The 18,621-nt window shown below is 49.1% G+C and overlaps 5 protein-coding genes across 5 annotated transcripts; 3 read left to right on the top strand and 2 right to left on the bottom strand.

The window, feature by feature from the left end:
- Window positions 1-883: 883 nt before the first annotated feature.
- On the bottom strand, window positions 884-3,373 carry Aspvir_000528 (serine/threonine-protein kinase; the record flags this gene model as incomplete). Its single annotated transcript, XM_043265663.1, has 3 exons — window positions 884-2,335; window positions 2,393-3,136; window positions 3,203-3,373. 3 exons carry the CDS (start codon window positions 3,371-3,373, stop codon window positions 884-886), a joined length of 2,367 nt encoding a protein of 788 aa, XP_043121598.1.
- A 7,437-nt stretch (window positions 3,374-10,810) lies between these two features.
- On the top strand, window positions 10,811-12,013 carry Aspvir_000527 (uncharacterized protein; the record flags this gene model as incomplete). The annotated part of the gene is made up of 5 exons (XM_043265662.1): window positions 10,811-10,869; window positions 11,023-11,260; window positions 11,326-11,433; window positions 11,503-11,835; window positions 11,888-12,013. The coding sequence occupies 5 exons, from the start codon at window positions 10,811-10,813 to the stop codon at window positions 12,011-12,013; spliced, it is 864 nt and encodes a 287-aa protein (XP_043121597.1).
- A 917-nt stretch (window positions 12,014-12,930) lies between these two features.
- On the top strand, window positions 12,931-15,091 carry Aspvir_000526 (uncharacterized protein; the record flags this gene model as incomplete). The annotated part of the gene is made up of 3 exons (XM_043265661.1): window positions 12,931-13,752; window positions 13,805-13,907; window positions 13,962-15,091. 3 exons carry the CDS (start codon window positions 12,931-12,933, stop codon window positions 15,089-15,091), a joined length of 2,055 nt encoding a protein of 684 aa, XP_043121596.1.
- A 328-nt stretch (window positions 15,092-15,419) lies between these two features.
- Window positions 15,420-16,495, bottom strand: Aspvir_000525 (OB-fold domain-containing protein; the record flags this gene model as incomplete). The annotated part of the gene is made up of 2 exons (XM_043265660.1): window positions 15,420-16,117; window positions 16,363-16,495. The coding sequence occupies 2 exons, from the start codon at window positions 16,493-16,495 to the stop codon at window positions 15,420-15,422; spliced, it is 831 nt and encodes a 276-aa protein (XP_043121595.1).
- Window positions 16,496-17,439: 944 nt separating this feature from the next.
- On the top strand, window positions 17,440-18,342 carry Aspvir_000524 (uncharacterized protein; the record flags this gene model as incomplete). Its single annotated transcript, XM_043265659.1, has 1 exon — window positions 17,440-18,342. The coding sequence occupies one exon, from the start codon at window positions 17,440-17,442 to the stop codon at window positions 18,340-18,342; it is 903 nt and encodes a 300-aa protein (XP_043121594.1).
- Between the last annotated feature and the right edge of the window lie 279 nt (window positions 18,343-18,621).

Genomic DNA, 18,621 nt, shown 5'->3' with positions numbered 1-18,621 from the left:
CTCAATATTGCATTGAAATAGTCTACCCTGACCCTGAGAACATGTTTTAGTAGACAGTTATTCCGTCTGAAGGATCAACATGAGCACAGAAATTTCATTGTCTGTTGCATTAGGTGTGTGTATGTATATATATAAAGGTAGGGCTTGCAGCCGATAAATGGGTACTATATTACAGGATCTTTGGCCTTCGACTACCGTCGTCGTACTCAACGAATGGCGGGAACAAAATTGTACAGTGAAGAAAATGGAAGGTTCGCTCGACGAAACGAGTCGTAACACCTCCCCCAGGCGCAACAGAAAAGAATGACAGGCGACGATTTATATGCCATAGAATATACACGGGATAAAGGTAAAGAGTGATGGACAAAGGAAAGAGCTGAATGCTAGGAGGCAAGGATTGATGGGAGGATATGTGTATATATAGGAAGTGATGGTAGATCTCGCGACTCGCGCGTTCGGTATCAGGGTATATCAAAGAGCAAGGGAGCAGATGCCACGAAATATAGATAGCAAAGGAAAGATCAGAAGACAAACAAGATATGCCGAAGTTGCGAGGCCCGCCGTCTATAAAAGGCCTTTGGGGGTATGAGAACGAAAAGAACCAGTGAAAAACCCAAGTCCAGGGCAGCCCGATGCCAACCAAGCGATAAAAGCATACAATATGCGGAACAGAAGGGGAAATCAAAGAAGAAGACAGATATAAGACAGAAGAACTCCTCCGATAAAAGTTGAACAGGGTAGACACCAGACCCAGTACGCCGTGCTCGGTGAGATAGCCGGTAATGCGCATTATGACCTCGTTTTCTCTTCTTTTAGTTTTCCGAAAATGCAAGTTTCAAAAAGCGAGAGGAAAGGAGAATAAGAAATGACCTCCGCAAGGAAATCATTTGAATGTTGACTCTGTCAGAAAAGTGGAAGATGTCGGGTTCATCCAGTCCCGTTCCTCGTAAGGCGGGGTGGGCCATTGACGATTGGAACCGGCATGGTCCATCTTCTCGTCTCCGGGACGACTTCGTCTGCATGGAGTCGAGTCTTGCTGACCAAAGGAGACACCATCACACTTTGCAGACGGTGATGGAGTGGGATAGGGGCTGGGCAAGGGACGGGAGCCGTCGTTTCCCGGAGCTTGGCGACTGTAGTTGGAGGAAGCATCAGACAATGTTTCGCTTAGTGCCAAACGTTTAGCGGCCTTGCTTGCCGAATGTAACACCTCATCTAAGAGCTCGTCCTCTTCCTCAGGGGTCTCATAACGGTGAACCGGGTGAGAAGACATCTGAAGCGCACGTCTCGTCCGGCTCGAGATCGGTCCGGGAGCACCACTTGTTGAGACTGGGCTCTCTGTCATTGACCGAATGGATCCCTGGGGCATAGACTGCCGTTTGCTGACGTCCCCGGTCGAAGTGATTTGGACAGGGACGTTTCCGAGGGCCGCCGAGTCGAGCGAGCACTTTACACCCTGCAAAGCCCTGTCCAACTCGGTCAGGTCAGAATTCTGCTTCGCATCTCCCGCATTCACAGAGTCCAGAGCGAGCGAGGAACGGTTTGACCACGGCATACAGCCAGCATTGGCTTCGATATCATCGGTCGCCAGATTGGCCTGGTTACGACCGGAGAGCCGGCGAGCCCTCTTGCGGAGGTGAGAGAAGAAGCTCTCTTTCTGGTTGAGTGTAGCGTTCATACTTCCAGCTCCATTGAGGGCTCGCTCTGCCTCTTGCCTGTGAATGTCGGCATAGTGGTTACCGTGGGAGTTCAGAGAAAGCTGCCGGCCAATCTTCTTGCTCGCTCTTCCAGCACCGGACTGGGCATTATCCCCACCATGAGCCAGAGTCGAGTTCGCCTGAGCTGTAACTGCATTAGACAAGGGAGAGACTGGTCGGATCGAAGGGAGGATAGGGATAGGAGCCCCGTTAGCCCACGTGGCGCGCTTGGTGGCAGCAGGTCTAGTCTTGGTGGCTTGCAGATCGGGGGTAGTGTTGTACGACACGACAGACGGTCGGACAGCCTGGTCAGTTTCTAAAGCTGGGGCTGGGCTTTCCGATCTTCCAATCAGCGATCTTCTAAACCACGATGGCTTTGATGACACGGTGGGGGAGTCGCTGGATTGAGGAGTGGGTGATCTGAAGCTCCTGTCCGACTGTTTGCGGCCAAGAAGCCTTGAAGTAGACGATTTCGGCCGCAGAGGATCGACAGCATCTGCGAAGTACTCGTGGTTCAATGCCTGTGTGGACGTCGGTCTGTTCTTAGGGTCCCACATCAGGCACCACGTCACGAACTGGCTCAAAGATGCTGGCCAGTGAGGAGGCTGCAGGATGCTTTCCATCGAATGAGGTGCCATCTGTTCGATCGACTTAGCAATTGTCCCTCATTCCACGGACATGACGGATCTCCGTACCTTTGGAAATGTGAACCCTAGCTTCTGAGCCAAACGAGAGCCTTCCCTCCATTCACCACCGCCCAGCTTGGTGCCTGACTTGCTATACCAGTTGCCTGGACTGCCCATGATCTCACAGATGCGCCAGACCTGGTCAACCTCGTTACCACCAGGGAACAACGGCTTCAGGGTAGCGATTTCAACTGCCATGGCACCAACAGCCCACATATCTACAGGCGCAGAGTATTCTCCCGCACGCAGGAGAACCTCAGGAGCGCGGTACCACCTAGTTGAGACATATGTTGTGTATGGCGACTTCGAATGAGTTTCGCGCGCAAGGCCGAAATCGGCAATCTTCACTGTGTAAGTTGGAGGAGTAGAGGGTGGAGTGACAAGATTGGAATAGCGGCTGAAGGCAGAGTCGTTCGTAGCAGATGTTGATACCAGGATATTCTCGGGTTTGATGTCACGGTGAAAGAAGTGGTGAGCATGGATGTGGTCCAGACCTGACAGGATTTGGTAGAGGATGCTCTTCACATGTTTTCCCTCCAAGTATTTATGGTCTCGGGACTTCATTAGTTGGTAGAGGTTGCCATCCATGTATTCCATGCAGATATGGAGCTTCCGAGAGAGTGGATCAAGGAAGATGTCGAGGGCTGGGACAAGGTGGGGATGAGCGGGTAGAGTCCGTAAGAAGATGACCTCACGCAGCTCTAGGCAAGGGGCCAAAGAGTCGAAGGTCTTCTTCATCGTCTTGATTGCAACCTAGCAGAATATCAGCACGGGTCCATGCCCCGAGGGGCTGATCTCATCCGCAATTGGGTTCCTTACCATGGTCCCTCTCCTGGCAACATTGGAGCCGGCTGTCCGTACACGAGCAACTGCGACACTGCCAAAGCTGCCATCACCGACCTCCTTTATGACTTCGAATCTGTCTTCGAGAGTAGCCATTGAAGTGGCAGCAGGAACCCGTGAAGACGGGTAGTCGTAGCTGACAGTCATGCTGACTCTGTCGATATCTTCTGCCAGCAGATGAATCAAACGACGGATTGATGACTGTGCCAGGCTGTGTTCAATGGCGAGAGTCCAAGGTTTCTATGGGTCATTCACGGTATCACACTATGATAGTGTTCCGAGAAATGATATAGACCTCAGTTCGGGAACGAGAATGGTTCAAATCAAGCAGGTGTTCATCATCTGCGATGTATTCAAGTTCAGCTTGAGGGTGTGAAGGAGATGGTTCAATCCCATTGATTATGAGGAAGGAGAAACAGGGAAAGTCGAGTTAAAGGGAGCGCGGGGTTGGCTAGATGTATTGAATGCAGGAAAAACGATCGATTGGGAGAGGGAGGGGAGGAAAGGGGGTGGTCATGTATGTTTGTACTATGTAGTAGCTCAAGCGAAGGTGGAGGAGACGAAGATCTGGAAGGAAGATGGACGACCCGGAGGATTGGACCGTGATCACTGTAGTGACAACGCCGGACCCGTTCTGGTGGGAACTGCTAACGAGAGGAAGAAAGAATATTGGATACCGACTTTTTGAGGGAGTGTAACTTTGTGAGATTATTATTGCGACTTGTGGGAAATGAGAGAGAGACTGAGTGAGAGGAAGAGTGAAGCAGCCCCTGACACGGTGACAGCTCTGCTAGTCTAGCTCCAAAGCCTCCAAAATACTTAATACGTACTTCGTACGAACTAAGGAGACTTCGGATGGGGCCGTGGGGACTGAAGGAGCGGTCGACAACGGACCAAGTTCGGGGGATCAATGGCGCAGATCACAGAAACTCTGGTGATGAAAACACGGTATTCAGTGTAATGGTAACAATGATGTTGATGTTTATGATGATGCAGAGCTGCAGGCAGAATTATGTTGAAGCAGGATGGAGGGGAATGATGATGCTGATGACATGGACAAATAACTGAAGCACTTTTTGTCCTTCTTTCTCCCTTTGGAGCAATGGCAAGTAAGACACGAAGCGGACGGGTTATAGGTCAGGATTTGGATGTACTACTACTGTTATGTAGTATGTAAGTGAGTTAGAAGAGGCTGGGAGTACAGAGTAGATAGAGAATAATAATAATGATAATGGGAAACGCGGGTAAGAGGTGAAAGGAGATAGATGATTATTATCGACTTTAGCGACTAGCGACGCGCACGACCATAATAATAATCATAATACTACGGGTAAAGCATCATCATCATGTTGATGATGGATGAATTATTTGTGTATTGTTTTTATTGGGAGTGGGATGAGTTGCGGTACCTTGGTTACTACCTATCCGTTCTACTTCCTGGGTACTGTCAAACCAAAATAATAAAAAATGACAAACTTGATATCTGTCTAGAATATTACCGTATTATTTATTATGGTCAAAAATCATTGAATTATTACTGACAATATTGGCCTGGGATAGGCGGCCGTGTTGAGCAAGAAAGGAATGGTTAGCCAACGGAGATCCACTCATAAAAAGGAGTTTCATCATACGTAGCGGAATAATCAACTGTCAATGTCGAACACACGCGGTTACTTTGCTACGTAGACGGGACCCAAATGGGAAACACTCAAGTTAGCCTCGGAATGAATGGACAACTGACAGGCCATGTAAACAATGAAAACTTCTCAGTAAATAAAACAGTTTGTCCAGTACTAAGGCTTAGAGTCCCAACGACCTGAAAGTCCAGGAGGACTTAGGTCCTCTCATATGAAACAAAGAAAAAGACTACCTACTTATTGCTACTTGGAAGTACTGATCAATTATCATCTATCACATTGCCACAGCCTGAAAACAAGAAGTAATCTTAATAGACAGTGAGTCTTGTCTGTTCCAGCAATAAAGCACCGGATGTTTACGCTTTTCAACTAATAATGTTACAGTAAAATTACACCAGTAGTGGGTTGAGGTTCTAAATACCCATTTTTCCATCGAATGAGATCTGTTGATTTAGACCAAAACGGATCCATGCAGTTTGTTTTAGTGAGAATATCCTGCTTTTACACTGTACCTGAGTGCTTCAGAGTTTCTCACATGAGGTCAGCTCTTGTTCAAGGTTACCTGAGGAGGGGTATCAAATATCAACAACAAGATCCACCTACACATTGATTGACTTCATGTCTTCCTGTATGGAAAATTCATTTTCCATCTCTTTATCCGTAGAATATTTGGCCAGCGCTGGATTTGGGTAGAAAATTCGTTCGCACCGGCTTTGGGTGTCAATGCAGCCAGGAAACGAACTGGCGCGCCAACCTGAGCCAAGGAGCTCTGGGACCTTAGACTGGGGTTATTTATTGTCATCAACGGTCACCAAGTCACCAGCACGACGTCGCCCTGGAGGGCTTCAGAGTCCAGCCCTGATTAAGTTCCACTTGGTCTCCGCCTCTAGCGATCGTTAGACAGGGCCCTAGTCGGAATGGCCAGGGGTTGGGCCTCACGTTTCCCCTTCAAGGTTCGCCCTATTATTGCCAATTGGCTATGATTGAGTTCTAACTGCTGACTCGCTGCGATTGCTCGCCTTGTGTTCATCATCATCATCCCACTCAGTATCTCATCCTGCTTATGCAAAACCGCGAATTTCAGAGCTCACAAATCAGATACCTTGATAATGTGACATGTATGTATGGGATGATGGTGTGGTATGTGCAACTGACCTCATTTGCGGTCCTGTCCGCCACCCTTTAAGGACTGAAATGGATTATTTTCTGGGAGGTTAATGCGCTGTTTTCCTTGCTCCTATTATTGTCTGGGTTTCTGTCATAGTACGTAGTCATCAAGCTCCCCCTCGTCCGGCAACACATAAACAATAATAATAGTTGCATGCATACAACCATATCCATTAACTAACACTACAGTAGCTCATTTTGGACAAAGTGGGTATTCATACACTGTAAGGTAGCTTGGAGTACTCTTTCCTAACAGAGAGGCGAAATCATCAGATCAGCCATAGTTCATGCAAGTGTACAGAGGACTGACTGCTGGAAAATCTTGTGGATAGCCATCTAGACTACATTCTATCTATCTATTTCTTATTTTCGTCACTTGATTTCCCCGCTGCTACAGTATGGAGTGGCTTACATCCTGGCTTGTGCCTATCATCTCTTACCGACAGTGGCTGGACATGTAGCTAGAGTCTAGGTAGGCGACTGCCAGCTGGTTGACCGCCATCATTCACAACGATCAACAGGTGGCAAGTGATCTCGAAAACGAGACTATCAGATTAGTAATGATCTCATGACTGCTCGTTGGACTGGCGACTGCCGACAGCTCGATACGGATGGTACGGAGTAGACTTGGTGGGAACTTTCTTCAGTCTACACAAATCAGAGCCATGTTGATCAAATGATGAAGCCTAGCTGTGGAAGCCGAGGGCACATAGGCGCATACGCAACAGCAAGCCTAGACCACTCATAATACGAGCAGCGCCATGAGCGAGCTCGCTTTTATTCTTTCACTTCAGGTATATTCTGAATGAGCGTGATATGGGATAATCAGTGTCCTCGGATACATAATGCTTCTTACTACCAGACCTACAACTGCCGATTCATTTGGAGGAACTGATCATGGCAGGTAAGGAGGCTGGATGACTGCGTCATGGTTCATGAGTACTTACTGCGTTCTTCCATGGTGACACAAGAAACCATAGCAAGGGAGGATCTTCGCTTCAAATATTGGATAAATACTTTTCAAGCCCAATAATAAAGCAATACTGCCGCCCTGCTTCGACCTCGGTGCATATCTAGATATATCATATCTGATAAAAATGCATTGATCCACATGATCCGCCGTACTTCTCATGTGGCCGTGGCTCTGGTTCTTGACCAGAGCATTGTCTCCATACTACTCCGTAGAGGGGTAAGGAAATACAATTATCATCAGTCAATAGGTAAGGCTGAAGACATGCATAATACACCTCTCACAAATGGGCCGTTAGGAGGTTTGCACTCTTGATCAATGCTTTGAGACTGTCGAGTAACCTGATACTGCCCATCGCTGTTCCATTGCATATTCCATGCGCGATCGACCTAAACCTGTATGGTAGATCCGTGCAGTACATTATCGAAAGTACGATCTAGATAGACTGTCATAGTAACACCTGATGGTGATTGTTAGCATCAGATACTCCATAAATAACAAGTGAAAGGAACATGATTTATTCTCAAATCACCCATTTTGGCACACAGACAGGTACCAACTACCAAGTACTCGATGATTACAGCGTAACCACACAACATGCAAGCGCCGTTGAGTAGCTACTCGTTGCAAAGACGGGTAATACCTTGGACTGTTATGACACTGTCACCTATATGGGCTATTGACCCACTACCGCATAGTCCATCTAAACAGAGTTGCCATGTGCAAATTAACCTAACAAGGGGCAGGGGGTACACCCGTCCGACCCATCCGTGGACCATGGAATGGCATTGAAGAGTATGTACTCCGTACAATCGATATGCTTAATCGTTCTGCATTTCGAGATCAGCTTTGACATTTTTGCTTCCAAATACAGTTTGAGACCTGTCATAGCAGGGAGCTGATCAGGCTGATCAGCTGAAGTTCAGGTACTTTCTACTCCTGTGAGAATGAGCTTCAAATCAGAGTTCAGATGGAGTTCTGCGTTCTCCGTATGGAGTACTCTGCGAAGTACGGAGTAGATGCAACTGCCTTGGCAATGTGCTTCATGCTAGGAGCCTAGGGAGAACAACAGATCACATTGTTATTCAACCGATGATGTCCATTTTGTTCCGTCTTGAGCTCTCCCTGGCATCAGAGACGATTGCTTTGTTGACTTGTCACTCTATTCAGGCCTTGCACTGTTGCTCATGTAAGGATAGTCAATACCTAGGACAAGCAAAAACAACAATGACCGGAAATCGGAGAGAATAATCGACTGAAAAGAACCCTCCGAAAAGGTCGACTATCCGGAGTATCTGCTCTATGTTGACTAGCGGGTGTTTACTCCGTAACGTTACAAACAGGGAAACGCGGCAGACTGGCGTTTGGGCAGCCGGACATCATAAGGAAGAGTGTGTGACCAGAAAGAGCCAGGCTAGACCTCGGTGGGTGGCAACAGACCAGCTAGTGAGAGACCAGCTCTTAGTGGCTCCTGGCTCGAAAATACTCCCTGACCTAGCTAGTCTCATTGGCCAGGATTGATGGTTCCGTCCAGCCGGGAAGAGGAGAGTGGATGTTGCCTGCGGATTTTCAACTCTTCGTGAGTCTCCTGATTGCGCCGGGTCGCTCGGGGAATGCGGATCCCCACTTCGTTGTAGGCCCGTCCCAGCTATCCGAGAGACTGGCCACTGTTCTTGTCGCTTAGTGGTCAGTAGCTCTACTAGTGCAGTGAACGGTGAAAGGTTCGCTGGGGAAAGAGGGGCCAAAGAGGATCCTGTAGTGGGACCACCTCATCTACGACCCGTCCCTGAGGTGAAAAAAGAAAAAGGAAATTCGAAAATAGAGGGTCACACTGACACAGCATTGTCAAACAGTTGGAGACTCTCTCTGATGCGCAACAACTGATTTCCTGTACTAGTACACTCCATATTTGCCAAGATCATCATTTTCTACCTCTAACTATGATGGAGAATCTTCTGACCACTATCACCCCTTGGTGATACTTAGTACGATCTAAGCGTTGAAGCCGTTGTGCATCTATGACCTTCCAGAAGGATTTAGATTAAGGAGACAGAAATTATTACGTATGAGGGATTTTGATGATAGGACAGGGGATTATCCAAGATTCTAGGGGAAATTACTGATCCTTTTTTCGATCTCCTTTGCCTGGAAGACAGGAGAATGAGGAGAGAGCTCGCAGAAGCTCGCTGCATTGCGGGAGTCCCCGTCTTAGCAGTCTCAATTATTATTAAACCGTTGGAGTAGACTAACCAATACTGTCAGGTCTCTACCAACCACGGAGGATCAACAAGGAGCAGCCCCTGTCAGACACGGCTCGTTAAATAGACATGCTTCTGGAATGACGCTAGACATATCCTTACCAAGATTGCCCTGAAATCTAAGACCTTGAATCTTGAATCTCCTGCGCAATCTTTCGTTGCTCCTGCGACCAGCGGGATATGACTTGCTCGTTTCGAGCAAGAGGCCAAAACGTCGACGTTCGGACGCTGTCATCCCAAACGGATGGATCCCAACTGCACAGCATTTCGGATCTCCCTGGCCCCCAGATAGACCCTACATGACTCATCGTACAACACGTCTTTGCATGCATCTCAGCTATTATTATTGGAGTAACTGGTACCTCAGGTATTCCTAGCCATGCACAAGTAGTACCTAATGCGCTGTACACTTTATGGAGTTGTGTAAAGCGTTGATTGGAGGAAATAAACATGGAGGTATTTATGATTGACCTTCAAACAGCATTCAATATGAACCGTTTACTGCTTTCAACCTGTTCCATGCGTTGGCTCAGTCATGCTTCGCGTCTAGTACACACACTGAAGTTTCTGATCTCCTCTGTAGCCTTCGAATAATGGATACTCAGTAAACCGGAACTCAGTTGACCAGAAGCCAACCAGGATTTCAGCGATGTTGTTTGAAGGATACGCAGCTAGAGGCCAGAGATTTTAGCTACTACCTATCCTGTGAGCCTTTCACCCTACTATTCTGATGTAGGCAGTTCATATTCCGTTCTGCCCTCACTTTGTCTTTTGTAGCTAATATGCGTTTCTAGAATCCAGTTCCTAACATCAAAAGCCCTGATGAGGTCTTCCTAAACATCTTGGATACGTGTTGACTTTGCTGTCAAAATTAATTGGCATCTGCTTTGGCTGAATGACTTTTGCCTCACCTCAAAATCATGCTAGTCGATGTTCCATCCTTTGTTTGATTGCGCCTGGCTTGCTTGCTCTTCCGCCATTTATGCTTGTCTCACTTTGCAAATGTTTACATTTAAGGGAATAAAATGATAGTGCTGGTGCACCTATGCCATGAAGGATACTGGCAGATAGTCAAGATGGATTGATTGTCCCAGGTACAAACTTATTGATCTCATCCTGAAAAGGACATGAGGTGCTTCTCTATCTGCAAAGTAAGATAGCTGCTCACTGAGAGAAAGAACACAGAGACCTTCTCCTTCCGTACCCTCTTCTTGCACACAAAAATACATCATGTTTTTCTTCTGTTTGCTGTGAAATTATCTCTGCAACATTCTAGCCACCCTTTAGCATCATGTTTCAGTCAACAGCTTGGAATGACCATCTCCTCTATTCACTATATTAGAGTTCCATTCACCAGCGACCACTTCATTAACCTAGCCTGAAGTGCACAGAACCGTCCGGAAGTGTTGGTGGGCAGTATTTATACAATCAAGTGCCTTTTCTCGATGTCTCGTCATTTGAACTGCTTGCCTCGATCTGTACTCTCTTCGAACCACTGACTCTTTATGATTCCCATCCCCTACCTTCCCCTTTGAAGTACCTTCAAGGCAAGATGCCTCCAACTTTTCGAAGTGCGTATGCTGGAGGCTACAGCGATGAGATCAAGAAACGGTAGGTTCCATTCCCACATCCTCGCTTCCATATACCACCGAGAAACTAATGAAAGGACAACTGCAGGCTCCAGAGCGTCAGCATACCAGAGAAGTCAGTCATTTATCCGTCGCTTGCTCGTTCCTTATCCACGCATTCGATTGACATAGATAGGATCAAATGTGGAACCTGCAACAAGATTCGTTCGTCGAGTAACTACTCCAATAGGCAACTCGAAGCCCTTCGTCATACCATCCTGAGTCACGGTGCAAATGTCGCTTTGACGAAGAACAACGCAAAATGCCGCATCTGCTCGGGAAACCAAACTGTTGAACTCAAGTGCTGTATCTGTGATAAGATCAAGAGCCTTGATGAATTTGCCAAAGCCCAAAGACAGGACAGGGACGCAGCGGTAGGATTACTGCCTCAGGTCTCTCTTATTAGCTAAGGGTCTAGCTGACATCCGATTCTTCCCAGAGATGCATGAATTGCGTGCAGAGTCACGCCGATGCCGAACCAGTACTCGAGGAGCCTAAACTCTTGACTGAGAGTGAGCTTTCCACTGCCCCCGATACGTACACAACTGTCAGTCACACAGATCCATCCTCAAAATGCTCCACGAATGCATACATCGTGGTACTAACACAATTTTAGGGACAAGTCGAGTCTCGGTCCTTGATTGCATCGACTCAAAGACTCACATTGAAGGCGGCTCCCACTGCCCAACATGTTGGCAGCAGTGGTGAGCAGGAGGACATCGGCGGCATGTCGCTCATTGAAGGTCACAACGGGAAGGAGAACTCGGCGCGCGGAGGACGACCTTTTACAGCTTTCGATTCTACCGGAGTGGCCCACCGCCGCTCTGGCTCTCCCTCTGGCACCCCACGGTCCGTTCACGGCAGTTGGGCGTCCTGGGGAGTGGGCGTCAATGCTACTGTCACCAAACCTGTTAAGAAGGCCGGCAACTCCAAGTTTGCCAAGGTTCCGGTAAGTCCCTTATTAAATGAGTGCATCCCTTGACGATGGACAATTTGCTGAGTTCGAGAAGAGCAAACGCTTCGAGAAGCACGAGGCGCCTACAATGCGAGTGCCGGAGCCCATTGGCGCCACCGTCCCTTCTGACGATGAGGCTGGTGACGAGGCAGGATTAGAAGATTACCTCTGATCGATTCTTAAGTTTGGTACAGAGTCAGTCAATAAGCTAAGAAAAGAGAAATAAAATGTTGACTTTCGCTTTCGTTATTCTTCAATTGTCCCAATGGCCACAGCAGGCTGAACCATGGTACTAGACGGCTTGCTCCGTTTCTCCGCAAGGACCAAGAGTTGGCTTGCGATATCCATGGGTAGGAATTGTGAAATTGTATCGACTGCTCTGTACCAGCTGCCAATAGCGATTCGGGCTCTCGTGGATTGTCATATTGTCATACTATGTAGCAAGCAGTGCTGATGATGTCCGTATTCCAATGTCTCTTCGCAGGACCTCTAGCGCTCTGTACTGTATTGCAAACTCCGAAGCAACAAGCAAGGGAGGAGTGCAGCCTCATCAAAAACGCATTTAATGGTACACCGACTGTCATTATGCTGATAATCACTAATTAATATGTGTTTCCTTTGACCTTCCGCTCTTCTGCAGCGCCGCTTGGGCGGTGACGTATGACCCCGTGGTGGAGGCTGAGATTAGCCTCGCAAGTCAACGTCGCTGCATGTCTCCATCGATGATCTTCTTTTTCTTTTAATTTCCATTGTGCGTGAGCAGATAGTTACAGAAACTGCCTTCATAATAGCATCTTGCTTGCGACCCGGCACGACGCACTTACTGTTTCAAAGCGAAGCTCCACACTTCCTGAGCCCCTCCGTCTCGTGCCCCTCATCCCATTGCCGCCTGCGCAGATACCTTACCTTTCTCAAAATTTTCGTCCCACGCCGCGTATAACACATCGAGAGCTTCATCCCTTACTGGTATCACCAACAGAATTCTCCCGCTTTCCATTCGTCTCAGAGTGTAGCTGAGGCTTGGTGAAAATCTGACACTTGCAGAGGGTGGAAAGTGGCTAACTTGTCTGTGTGACTGCGACAGTCTGCATGGCTTACGATGGCTTCCAGAGAAGCACGAGTCCGTACGACCAGGCGGGCAATATAGGCCAAACAAAGCCCAGTGATTATCGTTCTTCAACCTATCCTCCTCCCTATCCTTCACAGTACGGCCCTGAACGGTTGAACATGCCGCAGCCCCAAGTGCCTCCGCCGGCTCCGTCAACTCAGGGCCAATATACGGAGTCACCTACTCAGCAATACTCATGGTATCAGCAGCCATCCACTGGAACTATCAATGAGGCTGTCAGCTCGGCTTTCCACAAGGCTGACACTCCCACCTATCTATCGCCAGAAGTCCTGTCCCAAATCACTGCGACCGTGATTCAACAGCTCAAAGCAACTGGTCTGGATAACGTCCAAGCTCAGCATCCACCGCAGTCGCAGCAACCATCGCCGCACCCACCATCCGGTCCGACGCCGTCACAGTGGGTACCTCCCGGCTCTGCTCCCCAATACAATTATAACGAGTATGAATCGCCCCCTCTTGTACCACCAAAGCCATCTTCGTCGCAACCGGGTGCCGTCTCCGACACTCCCGACTACCAGCAGTACTCCCAAACTGGTACATTTCCGAGCGGCGCTCAACCTAGTGCACGACATTCCCCGGTACCTCCCGTTGAGAGAAGGCAATCGCCGTATAGCCAGGCAAGCGATCAAGGCCAGAAAATGGAAGCACGCCCAAAACCACCGTCGAGGGACTCAACCGTGACTGAGATGACAACATTGGAGAAGATATGGGGCAAGCTCTTTGAGGAAGGCAAGCCAACCAAGAGGCTAGGCCAGCTCTTGCGCGGCATAGCAGTCCATCTGGTAAGTATGGATGCCGTTGATTGGAGGAATTTCGCATCTGACAGTGTGCAAGATCGAGGACTACCCTCCAGGTAACACTATCGTGGTCGTTCCCGAGAAGCTGCAGAAGTTCTACGAGGATACGAAGATTCCTTCAGACCTCTACCCGTGGCAAGGTAAGTGTAGTGCCTGTCCTATCTACGACACAAAGCTAATCTAAGTATCTGTAGATATCTTCGATGACCGTACGTCTTCAATCTCGAGGTTATTTCGTGAAGTGGAAGCCGAACATCACCTTGTTCAGGCTAAGCTGAACGAGCGGCCGGACATCCCGGGCTTGACGCCCCGAGGTTTCGAACGCTGGGCTACCTTGATGATACAAGCGCACCCCGACAAAGAATACGAACGGTTGCAGAAGGCAGTCCTGAACATGCCTATCAGCAACCCAGATGACAGACGAGAAAGGTTTCCAAAGGAGATTCCTCGCCGGCTATTCCCCGAGGCACCGAATCTTACCGTTAGAGATGAGATCGATAAATTCATCACGAAGCATTGTGGTGTCGACTTGCCGCCAGTCACCGAGGAGGAGCTCAAGAAGGTTGCTGCGCACCGCCACAAGATGTCTACGAGCTCAACTGCATCGGCCGCCGAGACGGCTCCTTCGGTGACAGAACGGGGCCGTCAGCAGCAGCACCAGTCGTCCTCAGCCATCATAGATGACGACGAGGAAGAGGTCCCGTCTCGGCCGATTGAGCGTGAGAGGAAGCCATATAGTGCGCAACCGGGAGGAGGGAAGCTATATGAAGAGGCAGGTGGCTCTTCCCACCGACACAAGGACTCCTTCTCCACTGGTTCTCGCTCAAAAGAGGGATCGGTCCCTCCTGTCTCCCGCAAAGCATATGAGTCATACGGCCAAGACCCTCTGAACCCTCGTGCAGGCAGTAGCGGATCTCAGCGTCCAATAAGCATACATGGCCGGACACGGAGCTCGTCTCGAGGCGGGCATGGGGGAGGTGACTACAGACATTCGGAGAGTGACCTGCTGTCCAGCTCGCACAATGGTGGAGCTCGGTATTCTGGCCTCTCTGGCAGTGATTACTACACTGCGTCATCCACCCTTCCTGGAGACATCGTCGAAGATAGTCGGCGGTACCGCGATAGTGATGACCAGAGGCTGTACGAGTCAGTTCGGGAGAGGGAAAAGGAGCGCGAAAAGAGCAAATATCATGACCATCTTCCTTCCCGAAGCAGCTGGGCTAACGATGAAGAATACTACCGTGGCTTGCTCGGCGGTCAGGGTGGTGGCCCAGTCAGTGGCAGCAGTGGCGGGTATGATTACAAGACATATACCTACAAATGATGGACTTGAGGCAGATTATCTTGTTCAAAGTCAGACTCATTACTATCTCGGCGTTTTCCAGTCCTGAAAGATACCTTTGTTTGATATGATATGATATTATAGTGTTTGTTTTTGGCTTGATGCTTTCCAGATAATGACTTACGTGTAACGATCTGCTGATATGCATTTGAATTTTGGATTTCGTGTCTGTATAACGTGTTTGTGGCCTTGAAAAAGACTCGATGAAATTGTTTATCTGGACGTGCGGTAACCCATAATTGGTCATTTCTCATAAGCGTACACGTACCCTGTCCAAACCACCTCCCGTTTTATATAGAAATACTTGCTCTCACATTTCACTGCTTATATTCATGACGCGCTTGCGCTGAATAGCGCGCATGGCCCTGCGCCCAGCTTCCTGACACAGAACCGCCTCTTTCTCCCTAAACTGCTCCTCGCGTTCCCACAGCCTTTGAAGCCGACGCTGGTCCTTCTCCTCCCGCTCCGCACGCTTCCTATGCCTTCTACGCGCTCGCGCCTGCTCCTCTTCGGCCTGTTCCTCCTCCGCCTCCGCCTCAAGCCGCAACCGTTCGACCTCCTCACCCGTCAATTCCCACGGGACAGTCAGCACCTCAACCAGGTACCGGCTGCGCTGATCCACGAACCGCATTTCGGCGGTCGTGTCCCGGATCAGGAAGAAGCGCTCTAGCTGTAGCTGCATCGCAGCTCGAAACACCGTCAGCGTGCCTTTCACCTGCACCACGGTCCCCGGGACGAGGGGCGATATGTCCAGGTCAGTTCTGTTGGTTGCTGCGACATGGCGTGTGGCCTTTTCCGGCGGCTGTGGCTGTGGCTGTCGGTGTGGAGTCCGGTCTGCAGAGTCCGGCTCTGAGGACTCGGCTTTCAGGACGGCGATTTCGATGGTCTCGCCGCTGCTGTCGTCTAATGTGAGGATTGTGCGTTTGAAGACGTCTGTTCTGGCGACGATGATGCCGACCAGGGACACGAAGCGGATGGGGTGGTTGAGGTAGAAGAAGATGTTTTGGCCTGAGGTTCGTTAGAGTTGCTACTTTCCGTCTAGTCTGCGCCATGTTTGAATAGGTTGGCTGGTATGTATGTATGTATCTAAGCCATTTGTGATGGACAACCAGGTAGTACCGTAGTAGCAAATACTGACATAGACTACTTTGGGTGCAAAACAAGTAAGAAGATAAAACAGAATACCAAAAGTCGACGATGCAGCATCTGGAAAAGCACAAGTAATGAACATCTAGACAAATACGCTGGCATACCTTCAAATCCCGGCCGTCTCTTCAGTCGATGCACATCCGCCGCTGCCATTTTCACCCAGGTGAAATGGGTCGGGGATGCCCTGAAGCAGAATGCCGGGTAAAAAGTGAGATCGCCATTCTCAGCTGTCGCCATAGGGTCATCTTTCTAAGCAATATATCGGATGATATTGCTGCGAGATGTCAAAAGGATAGCAACATCAGAGACACTGCATTTTTCGATGGGGTTGGGTCACGTGAGGATCGGTCGTATGGACTTTGTAGATTAATTCTCAGGTTACGAACGCTGCTGGCAAAGAAATAGCAGATAGTATGATATTGTTATTGAGAAACAGAGCATATAAATTCGGAATAAAAGCAAAAAGAAGAGAGATGACAGGCCTAGCATAGAAGTCTGACGCGCTACCATTGCGCCACGGGAGCTAACAAACAATGTGCCACTCCCGGCGGGGGTCGAACCCGCAACCTTCAGATAATCGTACTGATAGCAGACTGCGCCACGGACACTGTCGTGCTGGAACCGCGTCAAAAAAAGCTATATAAGGCTGGCCGCGTTGGGATGGATCGCGATCCCGCTCAGCGCCTTTTGACAAGATAAATGATCCGGCGCGCGAATGACATTTATCATTATATTGCTGAGACGATATGAATCAGAGTTGGAAATTGGTGCAGTTCACAGAGAGCTCTCGGTTGGCTGGTGGACTGTTTGCACGTGATTAGCTCTTCTGTCAACTGGTGAGAAAGATCGATTCCGATCTGTCACTCAACAACTCCGGTAACATAGTCTCAAAGTCATCTCGGACATAACTGACTTACCGTAATCAGAGTGTCTATATCTCCAATCTCCGGGTCCAAATGTAGACCGATGTGCTTCGGACGTCCGTCTTGACGTCAGTATCCATTCTCAGACGATTCGAGGCCGAAATGCTGGCCCGCATCCGAAAATATTCGGGACTTCCAATATATGTCGACATCATGGGTTGACAATATATAAAGCGGGCGATATCTGCAGGGATTGAGTTTAAATCACTCAGGAACCTACATCCTATCCAAATCTGCAATCCAAAGCCAACTTTCGCCATGTCGTCCATCTCGATCAAGAAAGGACCAATTCAGCTCGCAGGCCTGCTGCACAAGCCTGCAACATCGTCCACCGTCAAGTTTCCTGCAATTGTGATAGTACACCCTGGTGGTGGCGTCAAAGAGCAGACGGCCGGTCTCTATGCAAAGAAGCTCGCTCGAGAGGGCTTCGTCGCCGTCTCCTACGATGCCTCTCACCAAGGCGAGAGTGGAGGCGAACCTCACTTCCTGGAGGACCCAGCGGCAAGAGTCAGCGACGTCTGGAGCGTCGTCGACTACCTCGAGCAGCTAGAATATGTTGACGCCACCAAGATCGGTATCCTCGGCATTTGTGCCGGCGGAGGCTACGCCGTTGCAGCTGCGAAAGCAGATTACCGTCTGAAAGTACTGGCTACAGTCAGTATGGTCAACATTGGCGATTCCGCACGACTAGGCTGGTACGGTGACGAACCGGCTTCTAAGCATGTCGAGTCTCTCAAGATGGCTGCACAGCAAATTTCAGCCGAAAACAAGGGCGCCGAGATGGCTGCTGCGCCGTATGTGCCGCCTCAACCAGACGACAAGACTCCCGCAGATCTCAGAGAAGCACACGACTACTACCTTACACCGCGCGCGCAGCATCCTCGTGCTGAGAACAAGATGCTCGTTCGAAGTGTCCCGCGTGTCCTCAACTTTGACGCATTCCACCTGGCGGACGTGTTCTTAACGCAGCCCACTCTCCTTATTGCGGGTGAAAAGGCCGGTTCTCTCTGGCACACGGAGAACCTGGACAAGAAGATAGGAAGGGCCACCAAGAAGGTGATTGTGCCGAATGCAGCCCATATGGACTTTTATGACAACGAGCAATATGTCAATCCGGCCGTCAAGGATATCTCGGAGTTTATGAAGGCCAATCTGTCATGATCAATCGAGTACTCTCTCTTAGAGTTTGTGAGCTACTTGGTCCTCGATTAATCAATGCTTTCTTTGCATAATTGAACCATCCGCTATATTCCATCACTCTTGAATCTACCAACAGCCAATGAATCAGTTCTACAGAAATTCTCGGAAGGAGTTACGTTCCAACCGTGCCTGCGCAATGTCACCCTTCATAATAGATCTACAACGGACGGAGCATATACCAGTTCTTTCCGCCTGAAAGAGGCTCGTCTTTACGCTCTTTAGCCGGAGCAATCTGCCTCA

This window comes from Aspergillus viridinutans (genome assembly GCF_018404265.1).
Source record: "Aspergillus viridinutans IFM 47045 DNA, scaffold_1, whole genome shotgun sequence".
Taxonomy (NCBI): Eukaryota; Fungi; Ascomycota; class Eurotiomycetes; order Eurotiales; family Aspergillaceae; genus Aspergillus; species Aspergillus viridinutans.
The sequence above is the reverse complement of the archived record's forward strand: the minus strand, read 5'-3'. Positions and strand labels throughout refer to the sequence as shown.